Source organism: Somniosus microcephalus, chromosome 1, assembly GCF_052327205.1.
Source record: "Somniosus microcephalus isolate GS21.2 chromosome 1, FLI_Smic_1.0, whole genome shotgun sequence".
NCBI lineage: Eukaryota > Metazoa > Chordata > Chondrichthyes > Squaliformes > Somniosidae > Somniosus > Somniosus microcephalus.
In genome coordinates, this window is record NC_140987.1 from 426,958,802 (window position 1) to 426,977,698 (window position 18,897).

Sequence of the window (18,897 nt, forward strand, 5' to 3'; positions counted from 1 at the left end):
CAGCCGCCTTCTGTCGCTGGTACCATGCGATACCGCCTGTTTTGCGCTAAGATTCAAGAGGAATTTCTATCCCATTGAATGTAGCAATACATCATTGGGTCAATTCAGCAAGTTTTACAGATATAGCATTGATAAGCACTGCAGGGGGTTGACTGAAGAGGATCTGTTTTGGTTGGTAAAACTTCAATATATAAACAATCAGGTAAATGACTTAAAATGTATAAGCAGATTTCAAAACCCGAGAGAAATAGCCGGTGAGAATTAGCAGACGGTGAAAGCAGAAATTTGCCAAGCTCATCATTGTCGCATTAATATCACATGCAAGCAACATTTTTTGTAGTTTATATCATTACGTGTGTTTGGCAAACAAGCTCAAAAAGTTTGCTAGTATTTCTGTTTAAAAGCAATGCCCCTTTAACATGTTCCTGCCATGAGATTTTTTTTCTTTTACTATAGGTAACTGTCTGTCTAAATATAACCATTTGTCGAAAGGAAACCACACATCCTAAACTAGATTGTTTCTTCTTTACAGGGTGACTGGGTTTGGTTGAAAAAGTTTCCTTATGAAGTATTTGGAGATATAAAGCCAGGTGCAAGTGCTATGTTTGAAATGGTATGTTTAAAAGAAAAAAAAGATATTTTAAGGTTTGGCTGCATGTTATGGAGATCAGGTGCTGCCAAGGGCACTTTTTGGCCAGTCGATAGGGGGTACCAAAGGAACATAAGAACAGGAATAAGCCATTCAGCCCTTCGCGCCTGTTCCGAAAGGCCAATGAGGAGATTCCTTTTGATTTTCCTTTGGATAGACACCTTGGGGTAAAAATTCAGTATTGCCCCGGTTGGGGCGCCATTATCGGCCGTGCGCAAAGTTTAGCCTGTCCAGTCTCCCCTTGAAAACATTGAGTGTGTCCGCTTCCACCACTTCCGTCAGCAGCGAGTTCCAGGTCCTCACCACTTGCCGCGTAAAAAGGTTTTCCCTCACGTCCCCCCTGTATCTCTTGCCCAAAACCTTAAATCTATGTCCCCTAGTCCTTGTACCATCAACTAGTGGAAACAGCCTTTCCCCATCTAGCCTATTCAAACCAGTCATAATCTTGTACACCTCTATCAAATCACCCCTCAACCTCCTTTGCTCTAATGAAAACAAATCCAGCTTCTCCAACCTGTCCTTGTAGATAAGATCCCCCATCCCTGGAACCATTCTGGTAAATCTCCTCTGCACCCTCTCAAGGGCCTTCACACCCTTCCTAAAGTGTGGTGACCAGAACTGGATGCAATACTCCAGTTGTGGCCTAACCAGCGCTTTATAAAGGTTCAGCATAACTCCTCTACTTTTGTACTCAATACCTCTATTTATGAAACCCAAGATCCCATATGCTTTGCTAACCATTCTCTCAATACTAGAAAGATTATTTCATATTACTTTTTATTTATTTGAATCTGTCTTTTCTGTGATTACACCTATTGATAGATTTTCATTGCTTTAGATGAAGGACTTACGGCATGAAAACATAAACCTTTTCCTTGGCTTCTTCTATGACTGCGGGTTGCTTGCTATCGTCACAGAGTTTTGCATCCGTGGAAGCCTGTTAGATCTGCTGAGAAATGAGGATGTGAAATTGGACTGGATGTTCAAGTCGTCACTTCTGCTGGATCTGATCAAGGTGGATGATATTCCTTATATTAGTGGCACTTTCCTTCCTGTTACTGTCAACGTTGCGGATATTGTTACTGTTAAACCATGCAGTGTAATCTCACTGTAGGGAAGAGGTCAATATTACATTGCAACAAGGGAACCTGGGAAAATTTTGCTCCCTAGTGAATCATTCACCGTGAAAGTGAAAGTGGAAGGAAACGTGCATCAATGCAGTACACAGAGGTAGATAACTAGCCCTGGGACTCAGTGAAGTAACTACTAACACTACTAACAATAACCAGCCCCAGGACAGTGACAGCGTAACACAAAGAATTCGACCCAACACAATCGTCGCGAAGCAAAAGGAAAAATATCTGTCATATTGGGCAGAAACAACAAAAACCCAAAGCAAACTCAATTGCTACTTGGCCCTAAACAGACAATACAACATGGCTGATTACCTGACCATGGTAAAGGATAGCAAACTGAGAAAAACTTTGACAATGTACAGACTTAGTGAACATAACCTGGCGATCGAAAAAGGTAGACACAGACAGACCCGGCTACCAAGAGAGGACAGGATATGCTCTCACTGCAGTCAGGGAGTGGTGGAGACAGAGATGCACTTCCTCACAGCTTGTAGAAAATATCAGGGCATAAGGGAGAATTTCTACCCAAAATTCACAAAAATATGCCCGGAATTCAGAAATTTGAATGACGACCAAAAACTCCCATACCTACTAGGGGAAGAGAGAAATTGCATAACACTAGCGGCACACTATGTTACAGCTTGCCATAAATAGAGGGACAACCAGTAAATATAAGAAAAGAGTATATATAAATTATATGAAAGTATATATTTATACACTCAGGGATATATCTGTTTATACACTGTATGGATAGATCTGTATTTTTGTGAACAAACATGAATGTTTTCCGATGCTTTGGCAACATAAGATGTAACTTGTCATGCCAATAAAGCGATTTGAATTGAATTGAATTGATGCATTTTGGAGCAAGTTGCTTCATTGCATATGAGTGTTTTAGCAAACAAATACAAAAGGGTTCCAAAATACTTTCTAATACTTTTTCGCCCAGGTCTGTACTGAGCTAGCTGATTTCAACCGGAGCAACAGTATGGGTGTTACAATTGACTTTGCTGCTCCTTGGGTAGGGAGGAGGAAAAGCAGCCAGAGTTCTTACTCCTATGTGTGTGGCCATTTTGCAAAGAGCGGATTAGGTTTGGCTGTAGGGCCTGAATGGACTCATAGGCTGCCAGTATTAGGTGACTGTTGCTTATGGAATTACAACATGAAGCAGTATTTTCAGTGCGGGAAGGGAGATGATGGTTAAAAAAAAAGAGCCAAAAAGAATCTATACCTTTAATATTTATGTTGCTTTGTAAAATATAGTTTATATGGAAGCAACTACGGAATATAAGTTGTACTAAACCAAAATATTTACAGTAAATATTTAGTTGGATATGAAGGACAATGTCATTATATTCACGTGTAGCTCTATATTACATCCAATTGTCATCCAACCATGATAAAGCCCTCATCATTGACAATTTGTGTGGTATTATGTAGAATATAGAACAGTTTGTGGACTATTTGTCAGAATAAGTAAGAATGCTTTTAGTGTTATTCAGCCTGGAAGTGGTAAGCAAATTCCTCGCAAAGTGTTGGATAATTTTCCATTCATTTACTACCACAGGGCATGAGATATTTACACCATCGAGGATGTGTGCACGGAAACCTGAAGTCACGAAATTGTGTGGTAGATGGACGCTTTTTGCTTAAAGTGACAGACTACGGATATAATGAAGTGGCCGCAGCCCAGCACATTCCATTGGTGGAACCTCCAGCAGAAGGTACAACAGGCAGAGCGGATTGTTTTCAGTGTTTTTCCTCGTTTCTCACCTTGATGTACATTTATTGTAAGAAGTCTGCCATAAGCAATCCACGCCAACTTTTCCTATTGAGCGGTGACTGTGCCTGGTCAATATACAATTGTTTTTCAGCTGTAATGTCTATAATGTATGCAAGTACATTGAGCCTTGAAATTACACCGTGTGAAGATTCGAGTATGAATACTTAGCACATTGGCCGGAATTTTTGGGGGGGGTCAGGGGGCACATTTGGTGGCGGGTCGGATGGGAATTTTTTTTTTTTGATAGCGGGTAGGGACCCCGCCGTCAACCCGCCTCCACGCTAGTCTCCCAGATGTCAGGTCTGTCATCGCTGAACAGACCCGACACCAAGCGGCAGGGGAGGCAATTTAGATCATTAGCTGGATTGTTAAGAGGCAATTAAGTCTTATTTTAAGCTTACCTTTAGATTTTTAGAGTTCGCCAACGGCTTCCCCACTGCTCGGGGATCACATCCGGTAAGGAGGTCGGGAGTTGTGTCAGCATGGGATGATTTCTAAAGTTGACAGCTGCAAATGGTCTATAAAAGCTCCCATTTCATAGGTCTTCACTTTGCAAGGTTAGAAGCTGTTCCTTACTACATTTGGAAGGCAGATTGAGCTTTTATGCAGCTTGCAAGTATTTGGAGAAAACTCACTATCCAGTGTCACCTCATTGGAACAACCTCTCTCACCATTGACAGATCGCTTCTGTCATCTCAACCTCACCTGCCATCTATTCCATCAGCATCGGAGCCCTTGAAAAATATCTCACCTTGGTCCTCAGAATCCCACCACGATCAGCCCCAACACCAGCAGCACCAGGCACACCAGCAGCACCAACAACAACACCAACCTGCTCCGCAATCAGCTGGTGCTGCACAGGACACAGTGCATCAGCACCCGACCACACTGCTGCCCGGGACACCAGTGATGGCCTCACCATAGCCACATTTACTTCACTTGATGCTGTACACCATGGCTGCCATATGATGTGCCAGGTTGGCACCACCCCACACCAACACCATAAAGCATCCCTACAATGCCCAAGCCATTCCTTTCACACTCACCCCCATTGCGGGGGGCACCGTTATGTCTCACCATTCACTGCAACTCACTAAGCCACTTCCAAAGGTGCACACAAATCTGTCCAAGAACACAAAGGGGGTGATTTTCTCAGCCCTGAGGTGGCGGGTATAGAGGCGGGTCTGCCAGAAAAATGGCAGAATTTGGGGGCAGGTGACAAACCCGCCCCCAACCCGCCTCCGTGCCCTCTTGCCAGGAGGTGGGAAGCCGTCCCGCGCCGGGTCCCGTCTCCTTGGAGGCGGGAAGGGATTAAAGCCTATTAACTAGGATTATCCCCATTTTGTGCCCTGAAGTGCGGGCTTCCCGACCTGGGGTAACCCCGCCAGAGTGTAGGAGGTGAGCAGTGGGTCTGCGGGGGTTGAAGTGGTCTGAAAGTGCGCTGTAGAGGTGAGTGATGGGTGCAGTGTGGAGTGGTAAATATGTGAGGTGAGTGTAAAGCGTTTGAAAAGTTAACTTACTTTTGTTTCTTCCTGCAGCCTTCAGCCGCTGTGGAGCCGGAGTCCTCCACATCTCCATTGTAGAGATCACAGACTGGCTGCTGCATCCTCCGATCCAACAGTCATCTGATTTCTGCAAAGTAGAAAGGTTTGATGAGTCCTGAACACAAGGACTCATCAAACTACACAGAATGTAAGTGTTTGACAACTTCACAGAGCTGTCAAACGATGACATTTCTTCTTTCAAAAATTCTTGACAGATGACATGTCATACGTTGACGTGCTCTGTAAACGGCTTTGCCCTAATTGGCTTGATAAGCCTGCTGGGTGGGCTTAACAAGATCAATCAGGGGAAAATCCCACTGGTTGGCCAGAAGCTGATGGAGGCAGGACTGAAACCCGACAAGTGGGAGTCCCGCCTCCAAAAGCTTCCCATTGAGAAAATCACCCCCATAGTGTTGAAAATAAAGGTTTCAATGTTTGACAGCACATTAACAGAAACTTCACATGAACATTGGCTACAACACCCAAGTACCTACCCTTGTGTTTTGTTAGTTGATATGATTGGACTAAGATGAGGGTGAGTGTGAGGGGTGTCTAGTGAGATGGGGAAGTGATAATATAGATAGAGAGGAATGGGTGGAGGTGCAAGGTAAGTTGGTGCGAGTAAGGATGTGCAGGAGTAGGGTAGGGAAGGCAGAGTTATGGGGATGTGATGTGTGGCACAGCAGGATGAGGTTGAATGTGGCTTTGCAGTAACGTTTCATGATCTACTGAGATCATTGAAAGATTTGCGCCACTGCAGCCAAGTCCTCCTGACGACATCCCTGCTTGTGTCCTCCTTTGCAATGTGCAACCAGGCTATGTTGATCTCCTGGGGAGGTCTCTTCTGCCCATGGGAAAGGAAGAGAACCTCTCTGCTTGCTGTGACTCCCACCATAAGCATATGGAGGGAGTCATGGGAGAGCCTCTGTGCAGTGCTTGTCAGTGTTTGCAGAACCTCAATGCTGTAGAACATTGACAGCAGAAGTGTCAAAATCAATTTGCGCATGGTCCCTTTAAGGAAACCGGCTGATGATGCATCATCAAGTGACGTCATCAGCCCCGCTTCCTTCAATTGGCCGGCAAACAAGCTGGGTGGGCTTAACAAGCCCAATCAATGTAAAATTCTTTTCATAGAGCGGGATGGAGCCAGTAGCGGGGTCGCACCTCGTCACCGACCCCGGCCGCTCCGGACCCGCCTCGGTAGGCAAAATCGCGGCCAATGTATTAAATTCCTTCTTTTATTACTTTAACAGAGGCGTAAAAGTTATCTATTTTAAATAGGTTAATGCCTCTGCTAAAATAAATAACATCATACAAACGCATTAAGTGTTGATATGCTAATCCTCATATATTGCCATTTCAACGCCTTGGTGTCTTACAGATATCCGGGTTGCGCAAATACATTTTAGAGATTTGAAACGATTTGCTTCTACTATTTGATTTCAGAAATGACTGTAAGGAGCTTATACCATAATTAAGGACAGTAAATCATAGTGAAGAAAGGCTGCGTGGGTCCTGGCAGTGATCTGGTGGCTCACTCAAATAGCTAATGTTTGTATATGAGCCTACCTAACCAGTGCTGGTCAACTATTTAACTTTGGGCGGCCATCACAGCCAAGCCAGTCCTGTCCTCACCCAATATCCACATGTACATTATTAGCTCCCACCATTGCCCAAAGTAACTGCCTGCATTTACCTACAGCTAACATTTGTTTAAACTCCAGGCTGTTCCTGACAAATTTGTTGTTTTCTTCACCCTTTTTAATTCCTTCCTAACATTGCAATAGCAATCATTTTGGTTCAGAACTTAAACCACATAGCATCATAATGCAGTCATCTATATTTTTATTATTTAAAAAGTCATGACTTGTAAAACTGCTGAAAAAGTGCTTCATCACAACAGTGACTACCCTTCAAAGATAATTAGTTGGACGTGAAATGCTTTGGGTCACCCTGTGGACTAGATAAGGCATTTTTTCTTTCTTCTTAAAGCTAAGCATTACGAACAATGCTGTCATTTTAAAGTGCCATAGTCTTAGTGCTTATTAAATAATTTCTGGCTGGGATGGTAGGAAGCCAGAAGGACTATAAGTCATTCTCATCAACATGACACTATAAACAAGCGATGCAATATGTTTCAGGGTCATTTATGCCATTGTTTAATGAGTTTCTACACAAATGGAAAATACTTACCAAATGCTTTTTCATGAAGACAGTTTGCCTTTAAGAAGCCTCCATACATTATGCAGCTCTTTTACAACATACCATCCATATAAACCACATTATGATGCACACTCAGAGTAATCCATGCCTTTGTTACCTCTAGACTTGACTATTCCAATGCACTCCTGGCTGGCCTCCCACATTCTACCCTACGTAAACTTGAGGGCATCCAAAACTCGGCTGCCCATGTCCTAACTCGCACCAAGTCCTGTTCACCCATCACCCCTCTGCTCGCTGACCTACATTGGCTCCTGGTTAAGTAGCGTCTCGATTTCAAAATTCTCATTCTTGTTTTCAAATCCCTCCATGGCCTCACCCCTCCCTATCTCTGTAATCTCCTTCAGCCCCACAACCCCCCCGAGATATCTGCACTCCTCTAATTCTGCCCTCTTGAGCATTCCTGATTATAATCGCTCAACCTTTGGTGGCCGTGCCTTCTGTTGCCTAGGCCCTAAGCTCTGGAATTCCCTGCCTAAACCTGTCCGCCTCTTCCCTCCTTTAAGATGCTCCTTAAATCCTACCTCTTTGACCAAACTTTTGGTCACCTGCCCTAGTTTATCCTTGTGTGGATTGGTGTCAAATTTGTTGTCATAAGATACTCCTGTGCAGCGCCTTGGGACGTTTTACTACGTTAAAGGCTCTATATAAATACAAGTTGTTGTTGTAATGTCCACTATAATGTGAAGGTGGCGAAGGCTGTGTTCATACATATCTCTGGTTAGTAGGAATGAATATTCACATATATCGAAGCATTATCTCCCTCCAACCCCAAGACAGATAAACACTATAAAAAATGGCTACAAACAAGTAAATAACCAACTTCAAAAAAATGATTGATAGTTTTCTTTGCAGAGGTCATTTCCAGCGAGGCCATGTTTTGTCCTGCAAAGACGTTGGTCACAACAGTAAAGTGCTGTAACGGAAAATAATAACGCTGTGCACATGTTGTCAAAACAAATGATTACATCCAACATATGAATGCAGTATTTATTTGTTAATCACGCACCTAAAACAGATAAGAACCAATGCACTTGACGGATGAATGTAATAATTTGTTTTGGCAACATATGCACTGAGTCATTATTTTCCTTTAAAGCATTTTACTGGGGTTGGGGGTGGTGATGTCTCTATATATGCGAATCTACATTCCTACTAATGACAAATATGTATCAAATATTCAGGTATAGTTCACATAGACTGGAGGGTACCCGGTATTTTATATCTTACCAGTACAATCAGTGCGGAAGAATAGTGAAGAAATTGTGCTACATACAGATCTGTGCATTTTACTTCAGTCCTTTCATTCCTGCTCTCTCTGGGTTTGGTTTTACAACTATTAAAGAGGTATTCTCACCCCTCTGTCTGTCCTGCAGTCTCTTACAAAGCTTAACCTCTCAAAGTGAAAAGAAACAAGACGCAGTAAAAGAATGAATGAAACAAAATAAAAACTGGAAGCAAAGAGGAATGATGGAAAAGGGAAATAAGAATCTACAACTACAGAAATATTAAGCAAAGTTAGATATAAGAACAAAAACATTTCAAAGGACAGAAGAGGACTTTTAGACCCAACAAGCCTGTCCCTTAGACAGATCAACAACCTTCTCGCCATTTCCCTTCAATCACTGCTCTTTTCAAAACACATCTAATTGCATCTTGAACCCCATTTATACTGTCTGCTTTAATGCCCATCCCGAGTAACATATTTCACATGGTTAATGTCCTTTGCATAAAAAGTTCTACTGGATAATTCTAAATATTCTATGTTTTTTTTTACTAGAATATTTTGAATTATCCAGTAATTTGAAGTAAACAGTGTAAATAAGTAGGAATTTAGTGATAAAAATGAATAATCACATCATTTGAATTAAGAGTAAACTGTATTTGAACTCTTCATCATAATAAATAATTTGTCTGAATCAACATCATCAATTCCCCCAATAAGCTTTAAAACTTCAATGAAGTCTCTGCAAAGTCTCCTCTTTTCCAAAGTTAACAAGCCTAATAACTTAAATTCTGGATAGCTCGAATGATCTTAGTTTCCTGGTACTGCGCCCTTTCAAGGCAACAATATCCTTGCTGTGATTAGGTGATCAGAGCTGCACATGATAAAATATAGCCTCTTTTGATTTGTAAATATATATTTGTTACATTTCCAAAGTTACAGACTTTTATTTTATTTCAGAATTCTTTTGGACTGCTCCTGAGATACTACGAAAACCCAATCCTTTAATGAATGGTACCTTCAAAGGTGATATTTATAGTTTCTCAATCATAATGCAGGAGGTGGTTATGCGATGTCCGCCGTATTGCATGTTCAAGGTGTCTGCAGAAGGTAAGCATCTCCTGCGTGAGATTAAGGAAAGTACAGGCTCCCGCAATGTCTTAATTGGTAAATGCACTGTCCGGAGTAGAAATGAGATATGAAGGGACCTGGCTCAATCCCTGGGCTCTGCTAAGTTACATCTTCTCAGTCAGGCCGCAGTAGCATGCTACAATAGGCCTGACCTCCTCTAGGAAAGGGAAGTTTAAAATCAGCCAAGGTTCTCAGTAACACCTATCCAATGACCTTGACGAGATACTGCATGTGCGTGACCTCAGGTGAGGATAGGATCAGGCTCAACTTTAATGCCCACCCATGGTTAACTAGCTTGCCAACACTCACTCTTCAGACTTACACATGACGAATTGTCACGACTGAGGGAGCGGCGGGCAGGCAGCACCGTGGAGCTGGAACTAAAACAGAAAACATTGCAAATACAATGGAGATTAGTCAGCATCAGTAAAGAGAAAAGCTTACATTTATTTGGTTGTTCAACCCATTCATTTCCTCTCCGTGCTTGTGGCACCTGGTGTTTCTCCTCCCACAGGTGTCATAGAAACATAGAAGATAGGAGCAGGAGTAGGCCATTCGGCCCCTCGAGCCTGCTCCGCCATTTAATGAGATCATGGATGATCATCCAAATTCAGTACCCTGTCCCTGCTTTCTCCCCATATCCCTTGATCCCTTTAGTCTTAAGAAATATATCTAACTCCTTTTTGAATATATTTAATGAATTTGCCTCAACTGCCTTCTGTGGTAGAGAATTCCACAGGTTCACCACTTTCTGGGTGAAGAAATTCCTCCTCATCTCAGTCCTAAATGGCTTACCCCTTATCTTTAGACTGTAACCCCTGGTTCTGGGCTCCCTGACCATCGGGAACATCCTTCCTGCATCTAGTCTGTCTAGTCCTGTTAGAATTTTATAAGTTTCAATGAGATCCCCTCTCATTCTTCTAAGCTCTAGCGAATATAAGCCTAATCGACCCAATCTCTCCTCATACGTCATTCCTGCCATCCCAGGTATCAGTCTGGTGAATCTTCGCTGCACTCCCTCCATGGCAAGAACATCCTTCCTCAGATAAGGCGACCAAAACTGCACACAATACTCAAGGTGTGGTCTCACCAAGGCACAACTGCAGCAAGACATCCTTGCTCCTGTACTCGAATCCTCTCGCTATGAAGGCCAACATACCAGCTGTGGCTCGGTGCGTAGCACTCTTGCCTCTGAGTCAGAAGGTTGTGGGTTCAAGCCACACTCCAGAGACGTGAGCACAAAGTCTAGGCTGACACTCTAGTGCAGTGCTGAGGGAGTGCTGCACTGTTCGGATGAGCCGTTAAATCAAGGACCTGTCTGAAACATAGAAACATAGAAGATAGGAGCAGGAATAGGCCATTCGGCCCCTCGAGCCTGCTCCGCCATTTAATGAGATCATGGCTGATCATCCAAATTCAGTACCCTGTCCCTGCTTTCTCCCCATATCCCTTGATCCCTTTAGCCTTAAGAAATATATCTAACTCCTTCTTGAATATATTTAATAAGTTGGCCTCAACTGCCTTCTGTGGTAGAGAATTCCACAGGTTCACCACTCTCTGGGTGAAGAAATTCCTCCTCACCTCTGTCCTATGTTGAGATTCACGTATCTCTGGTAAACAGGATCAAGTGCAAACCTATATGGTGGGTATATTGTGTTTGATCAGAGTTTAGGACGGAATATAACACACTAGTATTACAGCAAAAACATACGACCGTGACAAGCAGCTGATATCGGACCCGATTGGACAGATGGCTGGCATGCGTGAACAGTTCTCTGGCTTCTGGTCTCTCTCTCTTTCTCTCTCTCTAGGGCCTTCGATGGTGAGCATGGGATCAATCTTAAAAGAGTGTTCGACCAGCTGTTCGGCTCTCCCTTCTACCGTCTGTGTGCAAACCCTTGGGGTGTCACTTTTTATTCTCTTTTTAGGGGTGGGCCTGAGACCAAGTTATTGACAAGACCATTTAACCTATAGAGATTCCTCCAAAACTTCATCAACCAATGACAGCTTAAGTTCTTTGTCTTGGTGTTTGGATGAAAGCCCTCCCCAAAAGAAGGTCTCATTACTTCATCCTTGTTTTTACATTTTGAAGGTTTCTCCATTGGAATCCATCTTATCTCTTTTTACTCTCTCCCCCTTAACCCAGCAAGTACAAGGCCCCAGTCAAAGCTGTCGCACATTAACCAGTCGCTATCTCACCATTCTGACCTTCACAAGTAAGGTCTATGATTTACTCCCTCTCTCTGCTGTGATCTTTTCTCTCAGAACATTTACATTCCCATGAATTATGGTTTTGTGCTGCTTTCAGTGTTCAATAGCTGTTGCTTTATACTTTTTTTTCTCTTTCAAAAATACATAGCAACTTGCAGCTGCTTGGGCTATCTCACCTTCATTTAACAAACCTGTGGAGATTATAATATGGTTATTAGTAATAATGGAAGAAACATAGGCTGGGCCTTCACTGGCCAAATTAATGATACATTGACAAAGTCAAAACCCTAACTTACAAACAACAGATAACTAGCCTGGAAGGACCATCCTATGGGCCCCCGTGTGGAATGTTTATGTTTCACCTAATCTAACTGATTAAAAAGACTGTCTCAAATTCTAATGCAAGCTTCCCAGGAAAACAAAACTTATTTAAAAGCCATATACATTTTTAGGCACCCCTAGTTTCTAACACCTAAATGGCTTACCCCTTATCCTTAGACTGTGACCCCTGGTTCTGGACTCCCCCGCCATCGGGAATATCCTTCCTGCATCTAGTCTGTCTAGTCCTGTTAGAATTTTATAAGTTTCAATGAGATCCCCTCTCATTCTTCTAAACTCTAGCAAATATAAGCCTAATGGACCTAATCTCTCTTCATACATCATTCCTGCCATCCCAGGTATCAGTCTGGTGAATCTTTGCTACACTCTCTCCATGACAAGAATATCCTTCCTCAGATAAGGCGACCAAAACTGCACACAATACTCAAGGTGTGCTCTCTCAAGTGGACATAAAAGACCTCATGACACTATTTCAAAGAAGAGCAGGGTGTGGGGGGTTACCCTGCTGTCCTGGCCAATATTTATCACTCAAAACCATCACTATCACATTGCTGTTTGTGAGACCTTGCTGCCACATCTCCTATAACATTTCAAAAGTACTTAATTAGCTGCAAAGCGCTTTGGGACGTCCAGAGGTTGTGAAAGGGGCTATATAAATGCAAGTTCTTTCTTTCTTCTTTAAAAGGGTATACAGGAAACTTTCGATTTACCGGCACCTAAATAACCGGAAATCTCGGTTAACCGGCAAAATTTAGGAGTAGGTTCAGGTAAGTTTTACTTCATATTGTACTTGCCTTCCTCGATCTGTTGCTGTGCAAGGGTGTGGCTGCAGCTGTTGCTAAGCTACAGAGACGCTTGGAACTTGTGGCCATTGTTCTGAACCTGTTGCTAAGCAACAGGGTTTGTTGCTTTATACGGAGCTCTCAGCTCTCCGTATCTTTTACTATAGCTTTCGGTTATCCGGAATTTTTGATGAACCGGCACCACGTCGGTCCTGTCGGTGCTGGATAAAAAAAAGTTTCCTGTAGTCCAAAGTTATCCAGCTGAGACTTTTAGACCAGGAAGAACCTTTCTTTATTTCCAATCCTACTAAACTGCTTAATTATCTTTCAGTTTTCAGTTCTGACCAAGGTTACACTTGAACCATTAACCTGCCTTTTCTCTTTATAGACACTGAATGATCTGCTGTGTACTTCCAGTATTTTCTTGGGGTTTTTTTTGTTTCATAGTTCCAGCATTTGTAATGTTTTTTCTTTTTCTTTGTACCCTGTGAAACTGTACTCAGGGTAAGTCAATGCCTTCAGGAGAGAAGAGGGGAGAAAAATTGGGGGGGTGAACATATTTAAAAAAAACAAGCAGTAAAACATTTTGAAATTATATTAATTGTATATACTAATCTTTTCCAGAAATTATCCAGAATATAAAAAAGCCTCCTCCTTTGCTCAGGCCCACTATTACCCCAGATCACGCTCCAATGGAGTGTATTCAGTTAATGAAGCAGAGCTGGAATGAAATACCTGAAAGAAGACCATCTTTTGATGAAGTCTTTGATAACGTGAGATTTTATCAATTTACCTAAAGTTGTATGTTCAGTGTATTCAGCTAGCTCTATTGTAGCCATCGCAATCCAGCTACATCCTATCCTTACTTTTCCCCTTTCTTTGGTTGCTAATCATATTGGATGCACTCTGTTCATATTATATACATACACACATCTCTTTATGCTTCTGCAGTTCAAAAATATTGACAAAGGTAGAAAAACCAATATCATTGACTCTATGCTGAGAATGCTTGAACAATATTCGAGTAATTTAGAAGATCTGATAAGAGAGCGAACTGAAGAGTTAGAAATGGAAAAACAGAAAACAGAGAAACTTCTGACACAGATGTTACCTCCGTGAGTATATCCTTTGATTGTATCTGTTCTCAAATGACTGTATTTGCCCCAAATCTTGATGGAGCTTTCTATACTTATTTAATCCGTGTCATTTTTCCTTTCAAAGTTCGATAAATGGCTCAGGAGGTAAATTCACAATATGATGTGGTACAAGCGATCCTAGTTTTGATCCCTGGTCTCTGCTAAGTTAACTGATCCCAGATAGTGTAGAGCCGTGCAATTGGCTTTAGTGTGCCTGGGATAGGGAGGAGAGTAAATTAGGCAAGGTTCTCACTTCTGATGATGATTTCATTGAGCCCTGCTAGAGGTGCACACATCTGGATGTTGGGTAAGCACAAGAATGGGAGTGGCTGTCTTGTCCCCTCATACTTGATTAACCTACCAACCTTCACTGCCTAGGCTCACTCATAAAGAATGGCCATTTGGGTAAGGTAGAGGAGAGGAGGGCTGCTGGCACCCATGAACTGTACACCAGCAAGGTGTGGGAAATAGAAAGATTCACACTGGTGCAGCACAGGATGCTGCTCTGCGTATGGAGCTAAGACACATTGTTGGGGCAAAATATAGGAAACACCACTCTGCAGCTGGCTACGCTGTACCAGACCTGGGAGAGGTTGATACTAATACTGGGTGCCTGAAATGGGATAGTATTGCGTTGATGAGCATTCAAAATTCACTCAAACTAGAAAAACACAAACAACAGTATATGCACTCCTGATGACATACTGCTGTTGTGTTTGTCTAGTTTGAGTGAATTTTCAATGCAATACTATTTCTGATGACAGAAAGGTATTTGTGGCATTTCAGGAACCTGATAAACCCCTTATTTTATTCCCCCTGAGGCCTTGTTGTTTGCTTACAATTGCTTACAACATGCTGTCATGAACGGTGACACAGAAAGCAACCAATTATTTTTAAATACACAAACTTAAATTATTGAAGTTCTTTTGCTTTAGGAGCCCTTCAGAATTCCATAGTGTGATAAAACCCAGTAAATCCAGACTTCCCATGTTGTAAGCCAACAACATGCTGACTACTTACAGTGTACAAAAATTGTTGACGTTTTGCATACTTGAAAGTTTAGTAACAAGATAATGCTTCAATTTTAGATCGGTCTCAGAGTCACTGAAGACTGGCTGTAACGTTGAGCCTGAATACTTTGACCAGGTGACCCTGTACTTCAGTGACGTTGTTGGTTTTACAAGAATATCAGCAATGAGTGAACCCATTGAAGTGGTTGACCTCCTGAATGATCTCTATACGCTTTTTGATGCTGTATTAGAAAATCATGATGTCTACAAGGTAAGTAAATAGCTGTAGCAATTGTCGATTAATATTACTACTTTTAGTTACAAATTAACAAGCCCGCAATGGTTCCATTACTACTGCCAATTTTTCTTTTTCTTCTTCAATTTGTTGTGTGGTTTTGCACCACGTGACTGGAAGAGATGGGTTCATAAAATTATGACAGTATGAGTTGACAACAGAAAGAGAAGGTTTGACATGGATCTGATCTCCTGCACTGTGTCTCCTCATTAAAAATGCAGGCACGTTCTCTGCTTCCAGACCCAAGCCAATGTTGGTTTGCATTGAGCCATGAGGAGATGCAGGGAGGTTGCTAAGGTTTACTTCATCTCCAATATTCTCTCCCTTCCTTTGAGAATGTGTCTTGCCTTGACTCATGGCTACCACTTTCCTTAAGAGTGGCAATTGTTAGGGAATCTCCAGAACAAGCCTGTATCCTAACATTCCAGGCTGCATACCATCCTTAAAATTGAATTTACCCAAATGCTCAATCCTGTTGCACAAATCTAGTATTTGACAAAGATATCAGACAAGTGTATATGTAGAAACATAGAAACATAGAAAAATAGGAGTAGGAGTAGGCCATTCGGCCCTCCGAGCCTGCTCCACCATTCAATATGATCATGGCTGATCCTCTATCTCAATACCATATTCCCGCTCTCTCCCCATACCCCTTGATGCCTTGTATTGTGCACCCACTGTTGAAGCAAATACAGAATGACAAGTTACTGGGAGTGTGATGCAGGGTATGACAGACTCCGGAGATTTATATAGAAACATAGAAACATAGAAGTTGGGGCAGGAGTAGGCCATTCGACCCCTCTAGCCTGTTCCGCCATTTAATGAGATCATGGCTGATCATCCAAATTCAGTAGCCTGTCCCTGCTTTTTCCCCATATTTCTTGATCCCTTTAGCCTTAAGAAATATATCTAACTCCTTCTTGAATATATTTAATGAGTTGGCCTCAACTGCCTTCTGTGGTAGAGAATTCCACAGGTTCACCACTCTCTGGGTGAAGAAATTCCTCCTCATCTCAGTCCTAAATGGATTACCCCTTATCCTTAGACTGTGACATAGAAACTTAGAAACATAGAAGATAGGAGCAGGAGTAGGCCATTCGGCCCCTCGAGCCTGCTCCGCCATTCAATGAGATCATGGCTGATCATCCAAACTCAGTACCCTGTCCCTGCCTTCTCTCCATATCCCTTGATCCCTTTAGCCTTAAGAAATATATCCAACTCCTTCTTGAATATATTTAATGAATTGGCCTCTACTGCCTTCTTTGGTAGAGAATTCCACAGGTTCACCACTCTCTGGGTGAAGAAATTCCTCCTCATCTCTGTCCTAAATGGCTTACCCCTTATCCTTAGAATGTGACCCCTGGTTCTGGACTCCCCGACTATCGGGAACATCCTTCCAGCATCTAGTCTGTCTAGTCCTGTTAGAATTTTATAAGTTTCGATGAGATCTCCTCTCATTCTTCTAAACTCCAGTGAGTACAAGCCCAATCGACCCAATCTCTCCTCATACATCATTCCTGCCATCCCAGGTATCAGCCTGGTGAATCTTCACTGCACTCCTTCCATGGCAAGAACATCCTTCCTCAGATAAGGTGACCAAAACGGCACACAATACTCAAGATGTGGTCTCACCAAGGCCCTGTACAACTGCAGCAAAACATCCTTGTTCCTGTACTCAAACCGTCTCGCTACTACGGCCAACATACCATTTGCCTTCTTAACTGCTGGCTGCACCTGCATGCTTACTTTCATCGACTGGTGCACAAGGACTCCCAGGTCTCGTTGCACTTCCCCTTCTCCCAATCTATTGCCATTCAGATAATAATCTTCCTTCCTGTTTTTGACACCAAAGTGGAAACCTCGTATTTGCCATGCTTTTGCCCAATCTCCCAACCTGTCCAAATCATACTGGAGTTTCTTGGCATCCTCCTCACAGCCCACACGCCTACCCAGCTTTGTGTCGTCTGCAAACTTGGAGATATTACATCTAGTTCCCTCATCCAGATCATTAATATATACCTGACCCCTGGTTCTGGACTCCCCTGCCATCGGGAACATCCTTCCTGCATCTAGTCTGTCTAGTCCTGTTAGAATTTTATAAGTTTCAGTGAGATCCCCTCTCATTCTTATGACATCATAAGCCACAACAATGAAGTGTGCCCATTGCCAGGAGGCATCAGTGTTCGCCTGGAAGGTATGACTGCCTCCTCTGATTTTCCCTTACACATATAAGAACATTAGAACCTAAGAAATAGGAGCAGCAGTAGGCCATTTGGCCCCTTGAGCCTGCGCCGCCATTCAATAAGATCATGGCTGATCTGATCTTGGCCTCAACTCTACTTCCCTGCCCGCTCCCCATAACCCTTGACTCCCCTATAGTTCAAAAATCTGTCTATCTCCACCTTAAATATATTCAATGACTCCGCCTCCACAGCCCTCTGGGGTAGAGAATTCCAAAGATTCACCACCCTCTGAGAGAAGAAATTCCTCCTCATCTCCGTTTTAAATGGGCGACCACTTATTCTGAAACTATGACCCCTAGTTCTAGATTCCCCCATGAGTCATCTCACCTTTGCAATCCTGCGGCACCCCACTAGTTACAATTTGCCAACCCGTTAATCCCGACTCTCTGTTTTCTGTTAGTTTGCCAATCCTCTATCCATGCTAATATATTGCCCCCAACCCCGTGAGCTCTTATCTTGTGCAATAACCTTTTATGTGGCACCTTATCGAATGCCTTCCGGAAATCCGAATACACTACATCTACTGGTTCCCCTTTATCCACCCTGCTCTGTCAAGAGGAGTGCCGGGCTCACGGAGAGCAGCCGGCACCCTGCGGGGAGGGGGGGGCTTCACGGGGGCCGGGGACAGCAACGGGGGCAGGTGCTGGCAGGCACCAGCAACAAAAATGTTCGCCCATCACCTCCCCTTTAACTAGCGCTGCCCCAGCCGCAGGTAGGCCATCCCTGACCCCGGCGGACATAGGGCTCGAATTTCCAAGTCCCGTGGAGGCGGGTTTGGAGGCGGGAGTGGGGGGAAAATTGCAGAATCAGGGGGCACGAACCCCTCCAGCTGCCAACCCACCTCCATGCCTGTTTCCTAGGGCCGGGCAGGGCCGGGACCGATGTCCTAGGGAGAGTGTTTGCTAGTGCTCTGGGGGAGAGTTTAAACTAAAATGGCAGGTGGTTGGGAACCTGAGCAGGGGGACAGAGGAAAGGGAAACAAGGATAAAAGCAAAAGATAGGAAGGAGAAAAACAAAAGTGGCAGTCAGAGAAATCAACGGTTTAAATCAAACATGGCTACAGTAAATAATAATTCTAATAGGTCTAAGAGCGTTAAAAAAACAAGCCTGAAGGCTTTGTGTCTTAATGCGAGGAGCATTCGTAATAAGGTGGATGAATTAGCTGCGCAAATAGAGGTAAACAAACATGATTT

At 43.1% G+C, this 18,897-nt stretch overlaps 1 protein-coding gene across 5 annotated transcripts in view; it reads left to right on the plus strand.

Moving 5' to 3' along the window:
- The window catches only part of LOC147125263 (retinal guanylyl cyclase 2-like), a 61,187-nt gene that overhangs the window by 25,995 nt on the left and 16,295 nt on the right, over nucleotides 1-18,897 (plus strand). For all 5 annotated transcript variants that reach the window (XM_086000246.1, XM_086000219.1, XM_086000227.1 and 2 more), the window contains 7 exons: nucleotides 533-613; nucleotides 1,488-1,664; nucleotides 3,353-3,509; nucleotides 9,518-9,667; nucleotides 13,645-13,793; nucleotides 13,972-14,135; nucleotides 15,245-15,437. In XM_086000246.1, coding sequence (XP_085856372.1) covers nucleotides 533-613; nucleotides 1,488-1,664; nucleotides 3,353-3,509; nucleotides 9,518-9,667; nucleotides 13,645-13,793; nucleotides 13,972-14,135; nucleotides 15,245-15,437 — 1,071 coding nt within the window. The remainder of the gene's footprint in view (nucleotides 1-532; nucleotides 614-1,487; nucleotides 1,665-3,352; nucleotides 3,510-9,517; nucleotides 9,668-13,644; nucleotides 13,794-13,971; nucleotides 14,136-15,244; nucleotides 15,438-18,897) is intronic.